We start from the raw sequence: 17,778 nt of genomic DNA on the forward strand, positions 1-17,778 counted from the left end.
AAAAGACAGTGGCTCGTGGAGAAGCTGATGGCGCGGCGGCTGTTGACTGCCGGTCGAACATTGTCCAAAACTTCAGATTCTTCCACTCGTCTTTTACTTCATAAACTATTCCTTAGAATATTCACACAGAAATTTAGAATTTCCCCTGGTTTCTGATAGTCTTTCACGTTATTGTATCAAGTCGTCCTATACCAAGCATGGCTTGATGAATATACTCTTCCCAGCAAGGTATCGCGAGGAATAAATTTCTCATGAACAAGGCAACTGGGTTCCCACACAATTCTTAGATGTGATAATGGACCTTCTTGTAACCTAGTTGATCGAAAAAATACTTTAATTCAATAAAAGTCATGTTTTTTTTTTCACAGATGGGCAATGTGTTTGTTTTTACAGTGCTAACGTGATTTTTAAAAAGTTTATTTTTAAAAAATTATTATTTTGTATTTTTAAATTGTTTAATACGGTGTTATTAAAAATAAATTTTTAAAAATAAAAAATATTATTTTGATAAATTTTTTAATTAAAAAACACTTTAAAAACACCATTGTTATTACAATGCAAAGCATTACTATAATCCCAAAGAAAAATCAACTTTGTCAGCATACATAAAAGCATAAATAATTATTAAACGTACATAAAAGCATAAATAATTATTAAACACTACTCAACTAATGGATTAATTTAAATAATTTACTACTTGAAACTTAATTTGAATTTAATTTTAAACTAAACTAGAAAAAAAATATTGAGTTGGTGTGATTCAATTGATCCGTGACTATCTTAATCTAATTAAATTAAATTTAGACTTTATTGGATCAAATATTAAAAAAATTTTAAAATAAAATTTACATAATAACACGAAATTTACTTTACTTGATTATCTATCAACCCAAACGCTTTTCAGATAAGTATCACACCGAGTGACATAACTTTGTAAAAAAGTTGAAATTTTCACTCAGATAGCATTGTAAAAAAGTTGAAAATTTCAGTGTTGTTTCATGCATAAAATTACATATAAATGCATGACTTTATTTTTTTTTGGTAAGTAAATGCATGACTTTAGCGGGAGGTGAAGTACCTATTAATACTATCTGTTTGTAAATAATTTATCTAAAAGTTTTTAGAATGAATTAATTAGATTTCAATGAGTGAAAATTAATTGATGAAAAATGCAAAAACAAGGGCAATAGTCAAGCAATCAACAAGAACATAAAAATAAACCAAAGAGTTTTTGTTGTTATTGCTAGTTGAATGGCTTGGATTTGTGGTAATGTGCCGATGAAGTGATGCCAAAGAGTGACGTGAAAGGGAAGCAAATCATGAATTCATGAATTTATTTATCTCCCTTTCTCGGTGCCAATGGAAATTTATCTTGGTGAGCTCATCGAGCATGCTGCGCAGTAAGTGCCATGACTTGATAGATCTTTTTGTAAGTTTCTTCATTAACATTACATAAGAAAATAAACCTATTAATTCTAAAAAAAATAAAAAAAATCTCTTTGAATAACTTATTCACATTATTGGGATAATAATTTAATTAAAACTGGATAAAAATTGATCTAAATTGATATAAATGCGTGAGTTTTTTAAGTAGTAATCTTATTTAATGGGTAATAAATAAAAAATAGATACTATTAAACTCGATTAAAACAAAAACCATTATATATATATATATATATATATTATAATACAATAATATATTAATATTATTAATTTATTTTATATTAAATAATAAACCATGTAAAAAAAAAAGGTATAAATATCTAATTTTTTTAATCATTAAGTTATAAATATGATATGAATATATTTTTACTTAGAAATATCCATTGTCATCACAATGAACACACACAACTAAAATATTTATGAAAAAAAAACCTTTTATCTATTTTCATTACTCACAAATAGAAATTTCCCTTAAAAGTGAAATCTTAATATTAACATAGTTAGCAAATTCATCTATAATTTCTAGTGTATTATCCAATATAATTAGTTAATGTTTGAAGTTGTATGCATACAAATAATTTTTTTTAGATTTTTTTATTTTTTTATACTAAAACATTAAAACCATAAAAAAATATACTAAAAAATATTAATTTAATATTTATTCAAGTCAAATGCACCCAAACACAATTTTAAACGCAAAAATAAATTTGTGCCTAATAAAGAAATAAATTAAAATATTTTTTATAACCATATAAAATTTTGAATATATCATATAAATCTATTTTCATTCAAAATATATTTATTATTTTTAAAACTAGGGAAGATTTTATTCCAAAACCTTTGGATGATCCTAAAATTTCAGAATATCTAAAACAAGTATTATTATAATTACCCCCCACCCCAAAAAAAAGGCAAACCTCGCTTCTCACTTCTCACCCCGAAATTCCTCAAATTGCCACGATCCCCATAACTATTGCCCTTCTCTTTGCTTTCTAGATCCATCATCGCTACCACCACCATTATTCCCATCTTTATTTTCTTTCCCTTTAAATAAAAAGAAGAAAGAAAGAAATGTTGTGCAGAATGGTGATGTTGAACCGGAAAAAGAAAACAGGGACAGTTCCGGTTTACTTAAATGTTTATGATTTGACAACTGTTAATGGTTACGCTTACTGGGTTGGTCTCGGGGTCTATCATTCTGGCGTACAAGGTTAGTTGTAACTTTTAAAGTTTTGATTTTTTCATGGTTTGTGTTTCTGGGTTCTTTTGTTTTCCATGTTTCAGTTTTTGGTTTCGATTTTAACGATGTTTTTGTTAAGGAAATGATGGGTTTGTTTTTTTTTTTTAAGGTGTCATGGTATTTTTTTTTAACCGTTTGGATCCAAGGGGGAAAAAAGAACATCTTTTAGTATAGTTTGGTTGCTGAGAATGTGGAAGGAAAAGAAAGGAAAGAGGGTAATATTATTTATGGAATTAAAATATAATATTCCCTTTTTGGTCAGGTTTTTCTAGTTTTCTTTATGTTATTTTTCTGGTGAGTGAGGAAAGAATTTTTTTTGCTGTAGTGAAATGCTATCCAATCTCTATAAAAATGAAATCTTGCTGTTGAAAGGAGAGTTTGCTAATTTATATATTTATAGTGATCTCATGTTAGTCAAACAAGTAAAACTTAGTCTAGTTTGTTGAGATTTGGTGGTAGAAAAAAATGAATTTGGGCCATTGACTATTAAGAGTGTTTTTAATTAGTTCTGACATGACCTAAATTTTTAACTTTTTTTTTTCTTTTTGTAATGTAGTTCATGGTGTTGAATATGGTTTTGGAGCGCATGATCATGAGACAACGGGGATTTTTGAGGTTGAGCCGAAGCAATGCCCGGGATTTATGTTTAGGAAATCTATATTGATTGGAAGAACCGATTTGGGTCCTAAAGAAGTTCGGGCCTTCATGGAGAAATTAGCTCAGGAGTATCCTGGGAATGCTTACCATCTTATTACTAAGAACTGCAATCACTTCTGTAATGATATGTGTTTCAAGCTGACTGGGAAAACAATTCCACAATGGGTTAATCGTCTTGCTCGTTTAGGTAAGGAGTCCCATTTAAATTTGTTTAGACCTTGTTTCTACTTTCAGATTGTTTTATGCTTACAAAGACAGGAAACGTGTGGTTCTGGTGTCCATGCAACCTCTGCTTGTGCTTTATCATGAATTCCACCATCTTCGTTCTGGCTGTCATGTTTATAAGTCACACATCTAGTTTTATAAACTGTTTAAGTGGTTAAGAGCATGTTTCTGAAAGCTGACAGCCTTGTTTATCATTAAAGATTCATATTATAGTAACTGTAAACAATGAAGTGTTGTGTTAGGATCTTTGCATGTTAAAATTTCTTTTTCCAGTCATTCTCACCCAAAAAATGCCAGATCTTTTAGTTAGCCTAGATGTTGAAGATGTTTGTCTTTTCTGTCGCAATTTAGCTCAGGTTTCTATTTCGCCCCTCCAACATGATGTCTGGGAAGTCATTCTCTTTCTCCGTTCATTTATTGGATATCTTTTGGTGGTGGAGAAGGAAAACTGGTTGTTATTTCTCTTTCAAAATTTTCTTTAGTGGTTAGGAAAGGAGATGGATAGATGATGTTCGAGAGCCTGTAGTTCAGATTGTAAAGCGATAGCCTGCAGTTCAGATTGTAAAATATCTCATATCACTAGTTTGGATCAACCCAATGCATGCCTTCAGAAGCCTTGTCTTAACGTTAGAGGTATCTTCCTTAACTGGGAAGTTATACAACTCTGCTTTGCTGTGAATTCCTTCAACACCACTTCAAACATTTTTGTTTTCTATTGAACACCCATATGCAAGCTGATTATTTTCACTCTTTACCTTTCCTTTGCCAGCAAACCAGGCATAAATTTAACGTTGGTGTTGTTTTTGGTGAATTTTTAGGTTTTCTTTGCAATTGTGTTCTTCCGGCAGAGTTGAATCAAACAAAAATTCGCCAGGTTAGATCAGAAGAAAGTGCACAAGAAGGAGAGAAGAAGAAATTGAGGAGCCGGTCAACCAGGTTCATTTCTTCTTCTAACCCTGTAAATACTTCCCCTTCATTGACATCTTGCCCTTCAAGTTCTGAAAGCAGAAGTGGTGGACAGAAACGATCCATTCCCATGTCTCCAAAATCTTTTGTTCACAATGAATCTTCATCATCGACATGGAGCTTGAAGGCATAATGAAGGCGTTAGGTTTTGAAACTTTCTAGGGTTTTAGAATTTAAAGAAGTGAACTATAGATGGGCAAAACTGCAAAAATTGTATTCTGCCCCATGTTATCTGGTTCCAGTGGTTGCAGAAACATCTGCTTCAAAGTTGCTGCAGTGTCTCTGTTTTCTGTCAAGATTTCTGTTTTTAATGAATGGAGGTCCTGTGATTTTCTGTAAAATCCCGTCTGGTTCACAAGCAGAGGTGCCGAGTCTTTGAAATTGTTCACGGTCGATGTGAATGATGAAGCAACTGTCATGTACTACCAGCAGGTGATGTCTGTGTTGCGGGGCCTGGTTGCCTTCTGTCACCATGGATAGATTGTATAGCTTTGCATTAATAATCTGCTTAACGTTCGTTCAAAGAGTAGTGGTCCTGTGATGATAATGATGGTGGTCCAGCTAATGAAGATGTTTTTAGAAGTCTTAACTATAATAGATTAATACTAGAAGCTGATGATTATGAATTTTAGGGAGTCCCAGCTCTCATTCTAGATCATGTCCTCAACACTTGGGGTCGCAGGCCTTACAAGAAGGATTCCAATACATCTTCAATTAGCTAAGTTCAGTTCTCTGTGCCCAAGTGATGGGAATTGGTAGATTCAATCAACTGATCTCATATATATCGCTTATCTCCTGCTATGAAAATTCATATTATTTGTGAATAATTGCACGTATTTGCAGCTATCTTTCGTGCACTGTTATGCAAAAAAATTGAGTCCAGATGTTTTATTATAGAGTGGGATTCAGACTTCAATGAAGAGAGATGCTTGATGGTTCAACATCAATAAAAGGGTTCGGCAAGCTAGACCTTCTCCAAAATCCAGAAAAAATTGGTTTTGAATGATTTGCACGGGGTCCAACTTCAATGAAGAGACGTGCTTCAAGGTGCAATATCGTATGGCTTAGCAGTTCCAGGAAACAATCCAAACTTCATCTAGTCTTTCACATCTCCTAAAACCATTGATCAAAGAGCTGTAAATACCGACAAGATGCTACACACACACACACACACACACACACACACACACTTGGCATGTGATATCGCACCATGAATTGAATCACACCATGCATGACATCCAGTGTTGTTGGGGATGTCAGGTTCCATGCCCATTTGAACCATTAGCTCCGACATGGCAAAATGCATCCAATAAAATGCTGAAATCAGTATCCACCATATCGTTGAATGTTGTAAACTCCGGTGGAATTCCATAGCCTAAGACTATGATGTGTTTAGTAATACAGTTGAATGAAACCATTAAAAAAAATCCAAAAACATGTATATTTTTTCATCCAAAAACACTTCAAACCGCAATAACAAACAAAGGGCTGTGCATGAGAGAATCCTAAAAGAAGACAGATCCCTGCTTCCTTTTCATCTTAAAACAGGCTCGAAGCCTCGTCTAGGCGTCCCTCCTTGGATACACTTCCAATGGCAACACCGGAAGTCACTGCATCTGGTTTAGGGCATCTTCTTTCAATCATTTCTTTAAATTATACTCCTCTGGTGAGCGCTCCTTCCATTCTAAAGTCTCCACCCTTGCCAAGGCCATCCACATCCCCCAGGACATTGGAACTCTAATTAGCAATTGACCCAACATAAAATGGTGAATTGGGTATTATCTTCACATGGCCAGAAGCTTAAACTCTGAACTACTTTAAGTAATTGTTGATTAAACTAGGTGAGACTTAATTATATTATCCTCGTTAAAATTCATTTTGACTTTTTTTTTTGAAACAACATCATTTTATTTTTATTTTTAATTTTAATTTGAAACAAAACTGTTTTTTGTTAGCTTAGATAAACTTAAATTAACATACAAAATTTAGATTAATATATTAAACTCGTGATTTAATAACTTTTGTAGTTGTATGCTGAACATCTCTCTTCATTCCTCGTTCTTATTCGATATAGGATTAAACGGCATCACTGGAAACGATGTTAGGATTGTTTTCAGCACAATCCATCACAAAAGTTTATGCATAGAGACAATGGCGATAAACGATATCTAACAATAATTGACTAGTGTCCTTGATCCATCAAAATTTCGATAATATTCTTGCTAATCAAGAAAACGAAAAGCCCCCTGGACTCATCAACCTTAAATATTTCTGGTTGACGCTTGTTTCTAATCAAATTCTCAAATTCTTAAGATCATGGATGGTTTGGTGCGGTAAAAACCATCAGTATCGATACTAGGGGAACAGGAAGCAACAGACACAAACAGAATGTTTAAGAGGATAATTAGCTTGAAGGATCACTCTTGTTCTTCTAAGCATTGTTTCTTGCTCTGCCAAGCCAAAACTCAAAACAATTAAATGTGAAAGGATTTAATTGAAACAATAAAAAGTTATGTGATTAATACAAAATAAAACAAAGGGGCGCAAAAAAATAAAATAAAAATCAACAATATGAAAATTCAATGAAAAAAATAACAAATATATCGAAGGAGGATCAAATTGTTAAATATGCGAAACATTACAGACCTAATTGTTTCATTTAATTAGTTTGGGGTGACATTGAAATTGAATAATATGAGAAGCTAAATAAGATTTCTTCTTAAAAATACATTAGAAAGTACACTATTGACCCTCCCCCATGGTACATTGGAGATTAGCATAATAACATGCCTTCTCTTTCCGTGAACTTTTAGAAAACTAGATTCTTATTAGAGGTGGCTTAAATTCATCAAGGCTTTCAAGATCTTTACTTAATAATAAATAAATAAATTATATTTATCAATTATAAATTAATGAAAATTATCTCCACTCAGTAATAGATTCTAAATACTAAATGAAGCTTGTTCCAAGCTCCACTTATCAGATATACATAAAAATAATAAAGAATATTTTTGAGATATTTTAAAAACCTTATCTATAGTTTTATTTAAGCCCCTATTCACCTAAAGCCGAATCCGATTCTTATCAAAATATCATCTATGGCAGCATCAGTCTCTTGACCACCATTGTTGCTATCATCTAAACTTGACCATTCAACACAATTCAAATGCTAACCTAACCTACAATTTTGCTATTTAATGATCCCACAATTCATCTTCACTACCAAAACCAACATACGATATGGGTTTGGCAAATTACATTAATAATATTGAGGTTGTCAATTTTAGACAACTATTGAGCTTATTTAGTCCTTGTTTCTACTTCTACGTGTAACTTCCTAGTTGCACGTTAGTAATCGTCATGCCCCATGGATCTTTTTTAAAGTTATACACAGTGCCCATCTATTAAGACAGTGTTCAGATTTTTTTTCTTCGAGAAAATGACTTGAACCATGCTCGACATAGAAGGGCCTACTAGCCACTTCCATATTGTCGCTCGAAAGCAAAGTTATAGCCAATTCCATAATGGCACACGAAAGCAAAGTTATCGCAACTCATCCGTCTGATCAATGATTTGGTTGAAGTTCCTATACATGGATTAGATAAATTAACTAGTTTGACCCTAATCATTTTAAAAAAAAATTATAATAATATTATTTTAAATAATTTTTTAAAATTAAATCAAATTAAAAACAAGTCGATTGGATAGTGAGTGGCCTGCTACGTACGTCAACAGGGCTAAACTCAATCAATTCCAAATAGGTTTTACTTTTAAAAAATTCAGCATGGACCCGTGCCATGCCAAGTTTAAGAATCAGTGCTTGCCAAAGATATTTTTCTTGAGAATAGTGTTATAAAATATTAATTTGGTGATGGATATGTATCACAATTTAATGTTAAATCTTGTGCTTTTCAAAGATTAAGCAAATAAAACCAGCTACGGTGGCAAAAAGTTGAGTTTCAGCTTAGCTTAACTAGTCAAAAGTCATGTTTGTCTGCTGAAATGTAAATTCTATCCAAATCTACAGGATATATATGAACCCTAAAAGGCCAAAATCTATGAAGCAAGCACATAGCCAAGTGCATGCCCTTTACTTGTTCCGCAATCCAAAGTTGATCTGTTGTTAGACAAATAGAAAGCTATCTAAACCATTTATCTGCTAGATGCACAACTCATTTTTTACATGGTAATTAACTTGTGGCAGAATTGACTTCAATAATCATGTATGCAGGTAATGTGCCTGTCTCCCTTCAATGTACGCTTGACCAAATGCAATTAGGTGTCTTAATTTGCTGTTTCTTCCTATGATTGATTCAAATTGAAGCTTTGAATTTAGATACTCCATGTGTTTATTGATGCTCTTTAAGACTCGAATTAATACCTTCTATTATTAAAGTCTAAACTACGAATCCTCCTGTAAATTAAAATTCAATTTTTCAAGCTTTCGAAGCGAAAAAAGAACTATTGTTGTTTTCTTTTTCCTTTTTTATATATTTAATATGTTAAGCAAACGTTTTGCATGATTCTCTGCTCAAGATTATTTTTTTTAAAAGAAAAACTCAACCCGACTGTTTAAATTTAAGCCACACTATTTTACTTTACAATAAAATAGTAAAAATTAACCCGACTTGTGGTCATCCTAAGGCTTAAGATGAAATTGGAAGACAATAATAAGATTTTCTTCTTCTTTTTTCGGCAAAGCACTCCCTTGGGGCTATACTTAAGCACTCCATCCCATTTTCTAACCGGCCATTTAACTACCATGCAAAGGTTTGGTAGTGGTAGTTCAGGAACTTGCTATGGAGAACGAAGATGGAATACATGAACTCAACTTTAGCTTCTTAATTTAATGTAAACAAAAAAAAAGAGGAATACATTGCTTGGACATGGTGTTCAACAGACAGCTAGTTTAAGCTTGGAAGACATTATTCTTTTTATTCCACAAGTCAATCCGCGTCTTTTCTTAATGCGCGTAAAGAAAAAATAAATGTGGTGGCAATTTGAATACACACCAGCCACCATTTTTATGGATTAAATTTCTTCCATCTCCAAATCCATACAAACTACAGAGCAGTTCTATCTTCTCCAATACTAATGTACATTGCATTTACTACTCAAAATCCCACTTGCCCTTGTCGGTATACCTGCAAGAGAAAGATTCATTTCATTTCTTAATAGCTTCAGCCTTAGTGGGTAATTTTCAAAGTTCGACTAGCTAATTCGAAATTTGCTAATTTCGGGTTTCCCCCAACCAATCGAATGTTTCTTTTCACAAACTAGCTTAGTTGAAAAAAATAATTCCTGAACTTGGGACGTGCATATAACACTTGCGCACCTTACATAAAATTTTTGTTTAGTGTTTGTGACATAGCATCCACACACCATTTTTTTGTTTAAAATCTTTTGTGCATGGCTCCAGCAAGCGAGGATGCCATTGCCTCCAAGCGACGTGTGTGTCATTTTCATCTTCAAAGATGACTTGTTTTGATATTTATAAATGTCATCATTGAAATTTCAACATGTCTTTAATGTTCTTTCTTTTTCTTTCTCTTCCATCTCTTCTACTTTAGTTATTGTGCAAGTCCATTTTTTCTTTCTTTCTTCTCTATCTATTTCATCAAGTCCCTTTTTTTATATATTTAGTTATCTTTAATATATTGTATTATTATAGAATTAAATGAATTTTGCTAAGAAATTAATGGAATAATCTTCTGAAAAGTAACAAAAATTGTTATTTTTTATTCAACTTAAATAAAAATAATTTCAATTTTTTAGTTTTGTATAAAAAAACAGCGGATGAAATGATAATAATAATGGAAATAAAGTTAACTAAATAACATTGAGGTACCAAATGCATTTTGAGTAGAGAAGAAAGAAAAAAAAATTGCAATTGTTTTTTTTTTTTTTAATGATGTGGGACGTGCATGTGGTAGATGCGTAACTAGTCAAGTTATGCTAGTTTAAAAAATATTTTTTTAATCATGTTAGTTTAGAAATTTTCTTTCTCATTATGCTATTATTGAGAAAAACTTGGTAATTTCTTTAGTAAAATAACATGAAAGAAGATGGTGGTCGCAGAGGTATTGAAGATGATGCTTTAATTAAAATCATATCAAATTAATATAAAAAATATGTCATAAATTGTTAAAAAAGATTAATGTTGATTAATATATAAGTTAGTTTGAAAATATATTTTTTAAGAAAAAACTAAATATTATACCTTTAATATAATCTAGGTTTTACATAGAAACAACTCTAGGAAATGCAAAGAAGCCGGATAGAAGAATTACAACAACATATTGTACTTAATTATTTTTATAGACCCAATCAATTCTAATAAATTAATAAAATGGATAGTCGGCTGTAGTAGTATATTTTGTCCATTGATCTTCGTAATCGGCTACAAATACAAATAAGTGAGGTAGGTTGACAGCGAATATAGATTAGTCAAATTAAATAATCTTTAAATAATTAAATGCATAAAATCCAGTATGGCTTGTCCTATGGAATTTCTCATGGAAAATGGACATAACCTTAAAAATTCTAGCCCTGGCCAATAGCATGTAACCTGTCTTTAAAACCAAAATACAAGAAAGGAACCTTGACAGACCAGCATAAAGCCAAGTCAAATTACAACATGGATCCAAATTTTTATCATGAGTTAGCAATTCCTTAGCCTTTTATTTTTTAAATCTATAACTTCATCCTTTCACCCTTGTTGATCATTGTCTTATTTAAATACCTTTTTTAAGAGGGTGAGGTTAGGTATGAAAAGTAAAACTATAGATTAAAAACTTTTTATCTAATAACATATTATTGTAAACACTCGATTAAATATAAAAATAATAAACAATAAAAATACAATAATTAAATAGTTAAAGTTTAGAGAGATTGCAGCATAATTTATAAAGATTCAGTAAATTAATTATTCTTTTCATTGAAATTTTATTTTAGAGTTTCACTATCATATATTAGTTTTTTAAACAGATAAAACTAAATTATTACATGATGATTTTTTTGTGATTACAAGATTAAACTGAATTCTTTTAATTTTATAGTTCCTAGAGGATAGCTCAATGAAGAGCCAAAATAATTTTTCTATCAAAGAAAAAAGAAAAGTCATTTCTACATGTCTATAAAAAAATTTAGAAAAATAAATAAATTATTTAAATAGTCATTCTTTCATCAATTAAACATTTTTTAATGGTTTTTCTCGGGAAAAAAACCAAAAATATTAATATTAAATATATTAAAATACAAATGGATTGTTAAAATTGGAGTGCATATAAGAAGAAAAACTATATGAATAATTTGGCTCTTTTAAATGGTTTTTTCCCATTGGAGATGCTTTTAATGAACTAGGTTGTAGATTTTCAAACATGAAGTACTAAGTTGTAGATTTTCAAACGTGAAGTACTAAGTTACTTGGTGTTCAAAATCTAGGGTCTGAAGAATAATGTTGTTTGCCCTTTCAGTATCCTATGTGGAAAAAAGCAAACAGGCAAGAACAGCAACCATCATAAAGATTATACGTTAGATTCACCAGACATCTAGACTGGCACCAACCGGTCCTCCTCAAACAAAGGGAAAGGTCAACAAAACACTCCCATTTCCCCATTTCTTACATCTTTGGTGCCGTTTCCTATGGGGCAGTACTATAATGTGGTGTTGGGTCATATCTTTACATATAACCGATTTTTTTTTTTTTAATTAGCACATAAAAATAAAATTCATCAACTATTCATAATGGATCACACACGCATTCCACAAAACTTTTACAAACTTCAAAACTTTCAGATGAAATTGTGAATGAATCCATCCATTCTTTACTTAATCATCATTTCAGGTTTGAGTTCAAAGTGGTTAAAAGGAAATTTCTCATTAATTTAATAATTAGCGTACTAAGTTAAACAGAAACGCTTTGCTTATAAATCCAATCAAGGACTTAATTTTAGAACTCAAAATAAATTAAAAAAAAAAAACTCTTCATACATGGAAATGGAACTTCGAGTGATCCAATACATGGCTACCAAGAGGTTAGAGATCAGAGACATAGGTCTCAAGGCTGGACTAGTTTACAGGTACCAATAGAAAATAAATAAAGGACAGAAAAGGTAAAAGACCCACTTCACATGCATCTTGTCTTGATCTAAGTGTGATTGAAATCTAGGAAATTTCCATCACACCTACTGTTTCAATCAAAATCAAACCAGCCAGACCAGACCCAACAAATTAAATAGTACCAGACATCCGAATTAAGGCTTCTACATTACGAAGATTATGCAAGAAAAATCGAATCTTTAACTGTACTAGAAACTTGATTGAGAACCCAAGCAAGGTCAATTGCAGTAGTTGCCCAGAAGGAGATTAAAGACCTCAAGAAATTGAATCTTGTCTGAATACAGAAAGAAAAGATTAATGTTAGATTTAGTTGTATGCTAATTCATTGAGTATTATACTAGCATGTTCATCAACAAATAATGGGTTAGTGACAAAAACAGAAATTTAACAAAAGATCACCAAAAACAGAAGAGAATTCATCCATTAATCCATCCACTAATCTTTTACTTCCTCCAAGCATAAACCAACAAGGAGAATCCAATAGGACCACCACAAAGTTCACTTTCTTCAGTGCTACTAGCCCATTCCATTACTGAAGAACTGCCACCAGAAGATGCTGAGGACATGGAAATTGATGAAGAAGATGAACTCCTTGCAGCTGTTCTCATCAAGCTCTTTCTCATCTTTCTCCACTCTATTGGACTCATTCCAAAACTAGGGGTGCTACTTGATGAATTCTGTTGCCATAAAACAACATCTTTGTTGTTGTTTTTCTCATTGATTTCTTGTTGTTGATGATGACAACCATAAACTTCAATTTGTTCTTGTTTCTGTACTACTTCCTGTTCTTCTTCGGGGTGGTCTAAATTGCTTTCAAATCTGAACATAAACACTGCATGGTCAGTGTGTATGTCATCAAAAAGCCAGTTATAGACATCCCATGAGACTTGTATAGGAACACCATCAACTTCAATCCTCTCATTTCCTCTAAATTTCCACTTCAATCTCTTTATCTGCAAAACCCTTTTGTTATCAACACAAAAACACAATCTTGCATCATTGTTCACACTACAATCTATTGAAATCTCTCTGTTTTTGCCCCCAAATCTTGCTCTTGTAGTGTAAACTCTGTTGCCAAACACATGTTCTCTTCTCAAAACAAGAACCTGGGCTCTCTCTTTCCTCAAAGCTTTGGTCTTCGCAAAAGCTTCTTTGGTCAAATCACCAACAAGAAGCACCATTTCTCGTTCAACAACCACAGCTATGTAGAACCCGGACTGGGGTTCATGTCCTGATCCAAATTTGGCTCTAGAGAGGTCCCAAAAGATTTGAATTCTTGGGGTTGGAGTGTTAGCCTCCTGGTTAATAACATGGAATTTCTTGGATCCATGCCTTTTCCAAAACAACGAGGGTTTGATATTGAGGTGAAAAGATATTGTAGAGAGAGAAAGTGGGTTAGGGTAAAAAACAGGAGAGCAGTAGCTGTTGTTGCAGTCAATGGGGTGGAGGTGGAGATGAAGAGAATGGCCTAAAAAGCAACTTGACCAAGTAAGAGAGAAGAGGCCAAGGTCAGTTTGGTAGAGGCAGGTGGTGAGGTTAGAGTTGCCTGAATTAGGTGGCGGCGGTGGTGTTGGTGGGGGGAGGTGGTGGATGTCGGCGGTGGAAGGGCGGAAGCAAGCAGGGAAGGGGGAGGAGGAACGGTGGTGGGGCATTTGTGTTTGTGTGAAAGAACTTGGAATTTGTGTTCAAGAGCTTACAATTTTTTGGCTTAGAAAAATATGAAGGGCTAACAACAAGATTGGTGCTTTTTATATGAGGGAGGGACAATGAATTTGACCGAAATGCAAATAGACTGAAACTAACACGCAAATTAGGGTGAAGACTATCTTTCCAAAGGAAGGGGAGAGAGAGAGAGAGCGAGAGAGGGTAATTTTGGTAGGCATCAATTATTTTTTATACATTTCTAAGTACAGAGAAGATGACATGCATGTGTTACTCTTTAGTCATAAGATGATTATACACAGATTGAGGTAGCTCCTTCTTTCTCATTAATTTACATGCTATAAATGGCTAGAAGCAGTCAAGGGTCTAAATTATGGGTTAATGGTGATGGGGCATGAGAGTAATTAGGTAAACATATTTAATTAATGAAATTAAATAGAGGTTAAAGTTAATTTTGTATTGTTTCTTAGTGAGATGGTTTTTATTTTTTTTGTATAAGCCATTTTTTAATTAAGAGAAGTTCCCCCATGTCTTGAAAAAAACAAAAAGGCTCTTCTTTCATATTTTTATGGTTTTTTTTTTTTTCCCAAGGTATCCCCAGCTTATTGCCCAGGATTAATCTTTCAAGGTTCTGTCAAGAGTCAAGACAAGAACTTCTTCCAGGAACCCAGAACTACTTGTTTAAGTGGCCAGAGCCTCTTCCACTCAAGCCTTGCATCAGCCTCAGCTAATAGGGATTAGGTTATTTCGGTAAATATACACAACAACTTCAATCACTTTATCTATTAACATTTTATAAGATTTTACAAAACATTTATCACTTAGCTTTTAACATCTGATCTTGTGGTCTCATATAATTTATATGATAAATACAAAGTCGTGTTTAGTTAATGTTTTTAAAAAATATATATAGAGAGAGAAGACATATTGCTTTCATTATATATGAGACAATAATTAAATCCCATAAGTTGTTTATATATATATATATGTATATAAATTAAGAAAACTAATGTCAAATTATCTCAAATTAAAACTAAGATTAAAAACAGATCTTCATTGAATCTTTAAAATTTCAAAAATAAAATAAAATTGAGTTCAAATATTTGAGAATTCTTAATTGAGTTTATAAAACAACATTTTTTTTAATGAATGGAAAAGTACAATTCGAAACATGGAGATTGCCAGACGGGATTCTGAGATCGACAATTTCATAGATCTTGGGATTCCCAATGGAGAGAAAAGAAAATTATCTGGGAATTCAATCGAAGAATCCATCTATGATTGTAGGAGATACTTGAGATTTACCCTTAAATCAAAGCTAACAAAGCAATGCCCACCAAAAAGTGAAAAGGAGAGCCATTGCATCAAACAAAGGAGACAAGGACAGCATGGATCAAACTCACAACAACCAGTTGAAATGTAGTGAACAGTCCTAACATTGGAACTCGATACAGATTTTCTTTTTGTATTTATTGAATACTATCATGTTAATACAAATTAACTATATTGTTTTATCAGAGGACAGGGAATGGGAGGGTAGTTCAGTTGTTGGTTGGCTAGTCCATCATGTTTCCTTCCAAAGAAACCATTTTTTCTCATCTATCATGGGGGTATCCTTCACGTTACTAGAAGCACAAACCATCACCAATCCATTCACCTGTATCTTCCTCAGCAAATAATCAGTCCTTTTCATGTTTTTTCTAGAAAAAAGAGCTTGAATTGTTGGATAAATTCGCGAATTATTGATGATCTAAGTCAACTGATTTACTAAAACAAGTTTATTTGTTTTTTTTAGCATCGATAGAGTTTGATCACTTCAATTATATTATATTATTAAAAATCAGTCAAGTCAATCAAGATTCACTGTTTTTTTCTACTTTCAATTAAAAACACAATAGCATTAAGCAATATATTACATTATTTATTGCTTGTAATATATGGACTCAGGGGATCAAAACATTAATGGCACAAAGTTATCTTCATAAACCCTCATTATTATTATCCTTCTACAAGATTTGGTCTGTGCGATTAATGGCTGATAATCTGGCTTGAACTTATAATTGATAAAGTTTTTTAATTTTAACTGGGCCATCATAATCAATTTCAGAACTTTGATTTGATGGAATTTACTTGGCACCGAATGCTTGGCAAAAAGGATGATTGCCTCGTCAAATGAGTTGTTGGCTCGAACCAGTAATGTAAACCCATGTTGTTGAATTAGGCAGACCTGCTAGTATGGCTAGATCCATTCGAAGGTAGCTGTTGTGCTACCATGAGAGAACGGTGCACACTTTTTATTTATTTATTATTATTTTTTATCTACACAAAAAAATTAAGAAAGAATTATGAAGTGACCAAACCACTAGGCCGACAAATTTCTTTTAAGATTATGTATTACAAAAAAATATTTAACCGTTAATTTTTCCTTGAATTTGGCATCCTCACCGTTGACTGGGTTTTTTTTATATATAATTATTGAAAAATATTTTTATTAATATCATATACTACCTATCAAGAAAAACTTTTTAATTATTTTGAAAAAAGTAAATATCTTTTTAATCATGTAGGAAAATATTTCTTAAATGTGTGGTCTTCTAAAAGTTATGCAAAATACAAATAATTGGAAAATATATTTTCTTAATCGTGTTGTCTTGGAAAAAAATGTATTATTTTACAACATTGTCTTTTAAAAAATCATTTACGAGGACAATATGTGATTTTAACCATCATAAACAATAAATTAATTCTCCATTTTTGTTTACATACTTGAAGGAAGTAAAAGAAAAGGAACTGGGTCAAAGATATGCCAAATTAAGGTTAAGAACATTATTAGTGTGCTAATAACAAAATCCATGGATAATCCTTGATTCTTTTTATGTGGTTGTGAAAATATTTTCCATGAAGAATGACTGTTTACCAATTGGCAGATGTTTCTGCCACCCAGTTGAGATTTCTTTACTTTAGTTTCTTGCATAATTCTGTACTATAATGATTTGGGTTACCATATTTTATTTATTTATTTGATATGTTATTGTGTTAAGTTAAATTCAAATCATAGTTAATATAGGAGCTGTTGTGTGATTAGAAGGTGTCGAATATTCAAAAGTTAAATTTGAGGTGATTGTTTTTTTTGTAAAATTACAGATTAAAAGTAAATAAAAAATTATAAATTTTTTTTGTACAATTTTTTTCTGTAAGATTAAATTTTTCTACTCTTTATTTATTTATAAATAAATATTTATTCATGATTTGTAATTTTACAAAATAAATTACTTTAAAATTTAGATTTGGACAGGTCCCGTTTTTTAATGACGCCACATATTCTAAACTAGTTATACTTTGTGCTTAACTTAATTTAAAGATATAATAAATCAAGAAAATATAATTGAGAAATATGATAAATTAAAATAATAATACATGGACAAAACAACCCAAATAGATATAATACAGGAAAGACTTGTGGC

The 17,778-nt window shown here is 31.9% G+C and overlaps 2 protein-coding genes across 3 annotated transcripts; one reads left to right on the top strand and one right to left on the bottom strand.

Annotated features, from left to right (window-relative positions):
* The first annotated feature begins 2,347 nt into the window (after nt 1-2,347).
* LOC105136100 (PPPDE putative thiol peptidase family protein) lies at nt 2,348-5,157 on the top strand. 2 transcript variants are annotated; one of them, XM_011041294.1, is made up of 4 exons: nt 2,348-2,653; nt 3,240-3,527; nt 4,384-4,685; nt 4,718-5,157. In XM_011041294.1, the coding sequence occupies exons 1-3, from the start codon at nt 2,515-2,517 to the stop codon at nt 4,662-4,664; spliced, it is 708 nt and encodes a 235-aa protein (XP_011039596.1). In that variant the 5' UTR covers nt 2,348-2,514; the 3' UTR covers nt 4,665-4,685; nt 4,718-5,157. The 2 variants fall into 2 exon arrangements, with proteins under 2 accessions (XP_011039596.1, XP_011039595.1); XM_011041293.1 differs by having other exon boundaries at nt 4,384-5,157.
* Nucleotides 5,158-12,955: 7,798 nt separating this feature from the next.
* LOC105136101 (uncharacterized) lies at nt 12,956-14,510 on the bottom strand. The gene has a single exon (XM_011041295.1). The coding sequence runs from the start codon at nt 14,302-14,304 to the stop codon at nt 13,096-13,098; it is 1,209 nt and encodes a 402-aa protein (XP_011039597.1). The 5' UTR covers nt 14,305-14,510; the 3' UTR covers nt 12,956-13,095.
* Between the last annotated feature and the right edge of the window lie 3,268 nt (nt 14,511-17,778).

The sequence above is a fragment of the Populus euphratica genome, unplaced genomic scaffold, assembly GCF_000495115.2.
Source record: "Populus euphratica unplaced genomic scaffold, PopEup_1.0 scaffold51.1, whole genome shotgun sequence".
NCBI lineage: Eukaryota > Viridiplantae > Streptophyta > Magnoliopsida > Malpighiales > Salicaceae > Populus > Populus euphratica.

Bases quoted from the DNA above. Each gene is read 5' to 3' on its own strand.
- LOC105136100 (XM_011041293.1), top strand. From the start codon at position 2,515: ATGTTGTGCAGAATGGTGATGTTGAACCGGAAAAAGAAAACAGGGACA. The intron at 2,654-3,239 runs GTTAGTTGTAAC...TTTGTAATGTAG, and splicing joins CTATCATTCTGGCGTACAAG to TTCATGGTGTTGAATATGGT. The intron at 3,528-4,383 runs GTAAGGAGTCCC...GTGAATTTTTAG, and splicing joins TAATCGTCTTGCTCGTTTAG to GTTTTCTTTGCAATTGTGTT.
- LOC105136101 (XM_011041295.1), bottom strand. From the start codon at position 14,304: ATGCCCCACCACCGTTCCTCCTCCCCCTTCCCTGCTTGCTTCCGCCCT.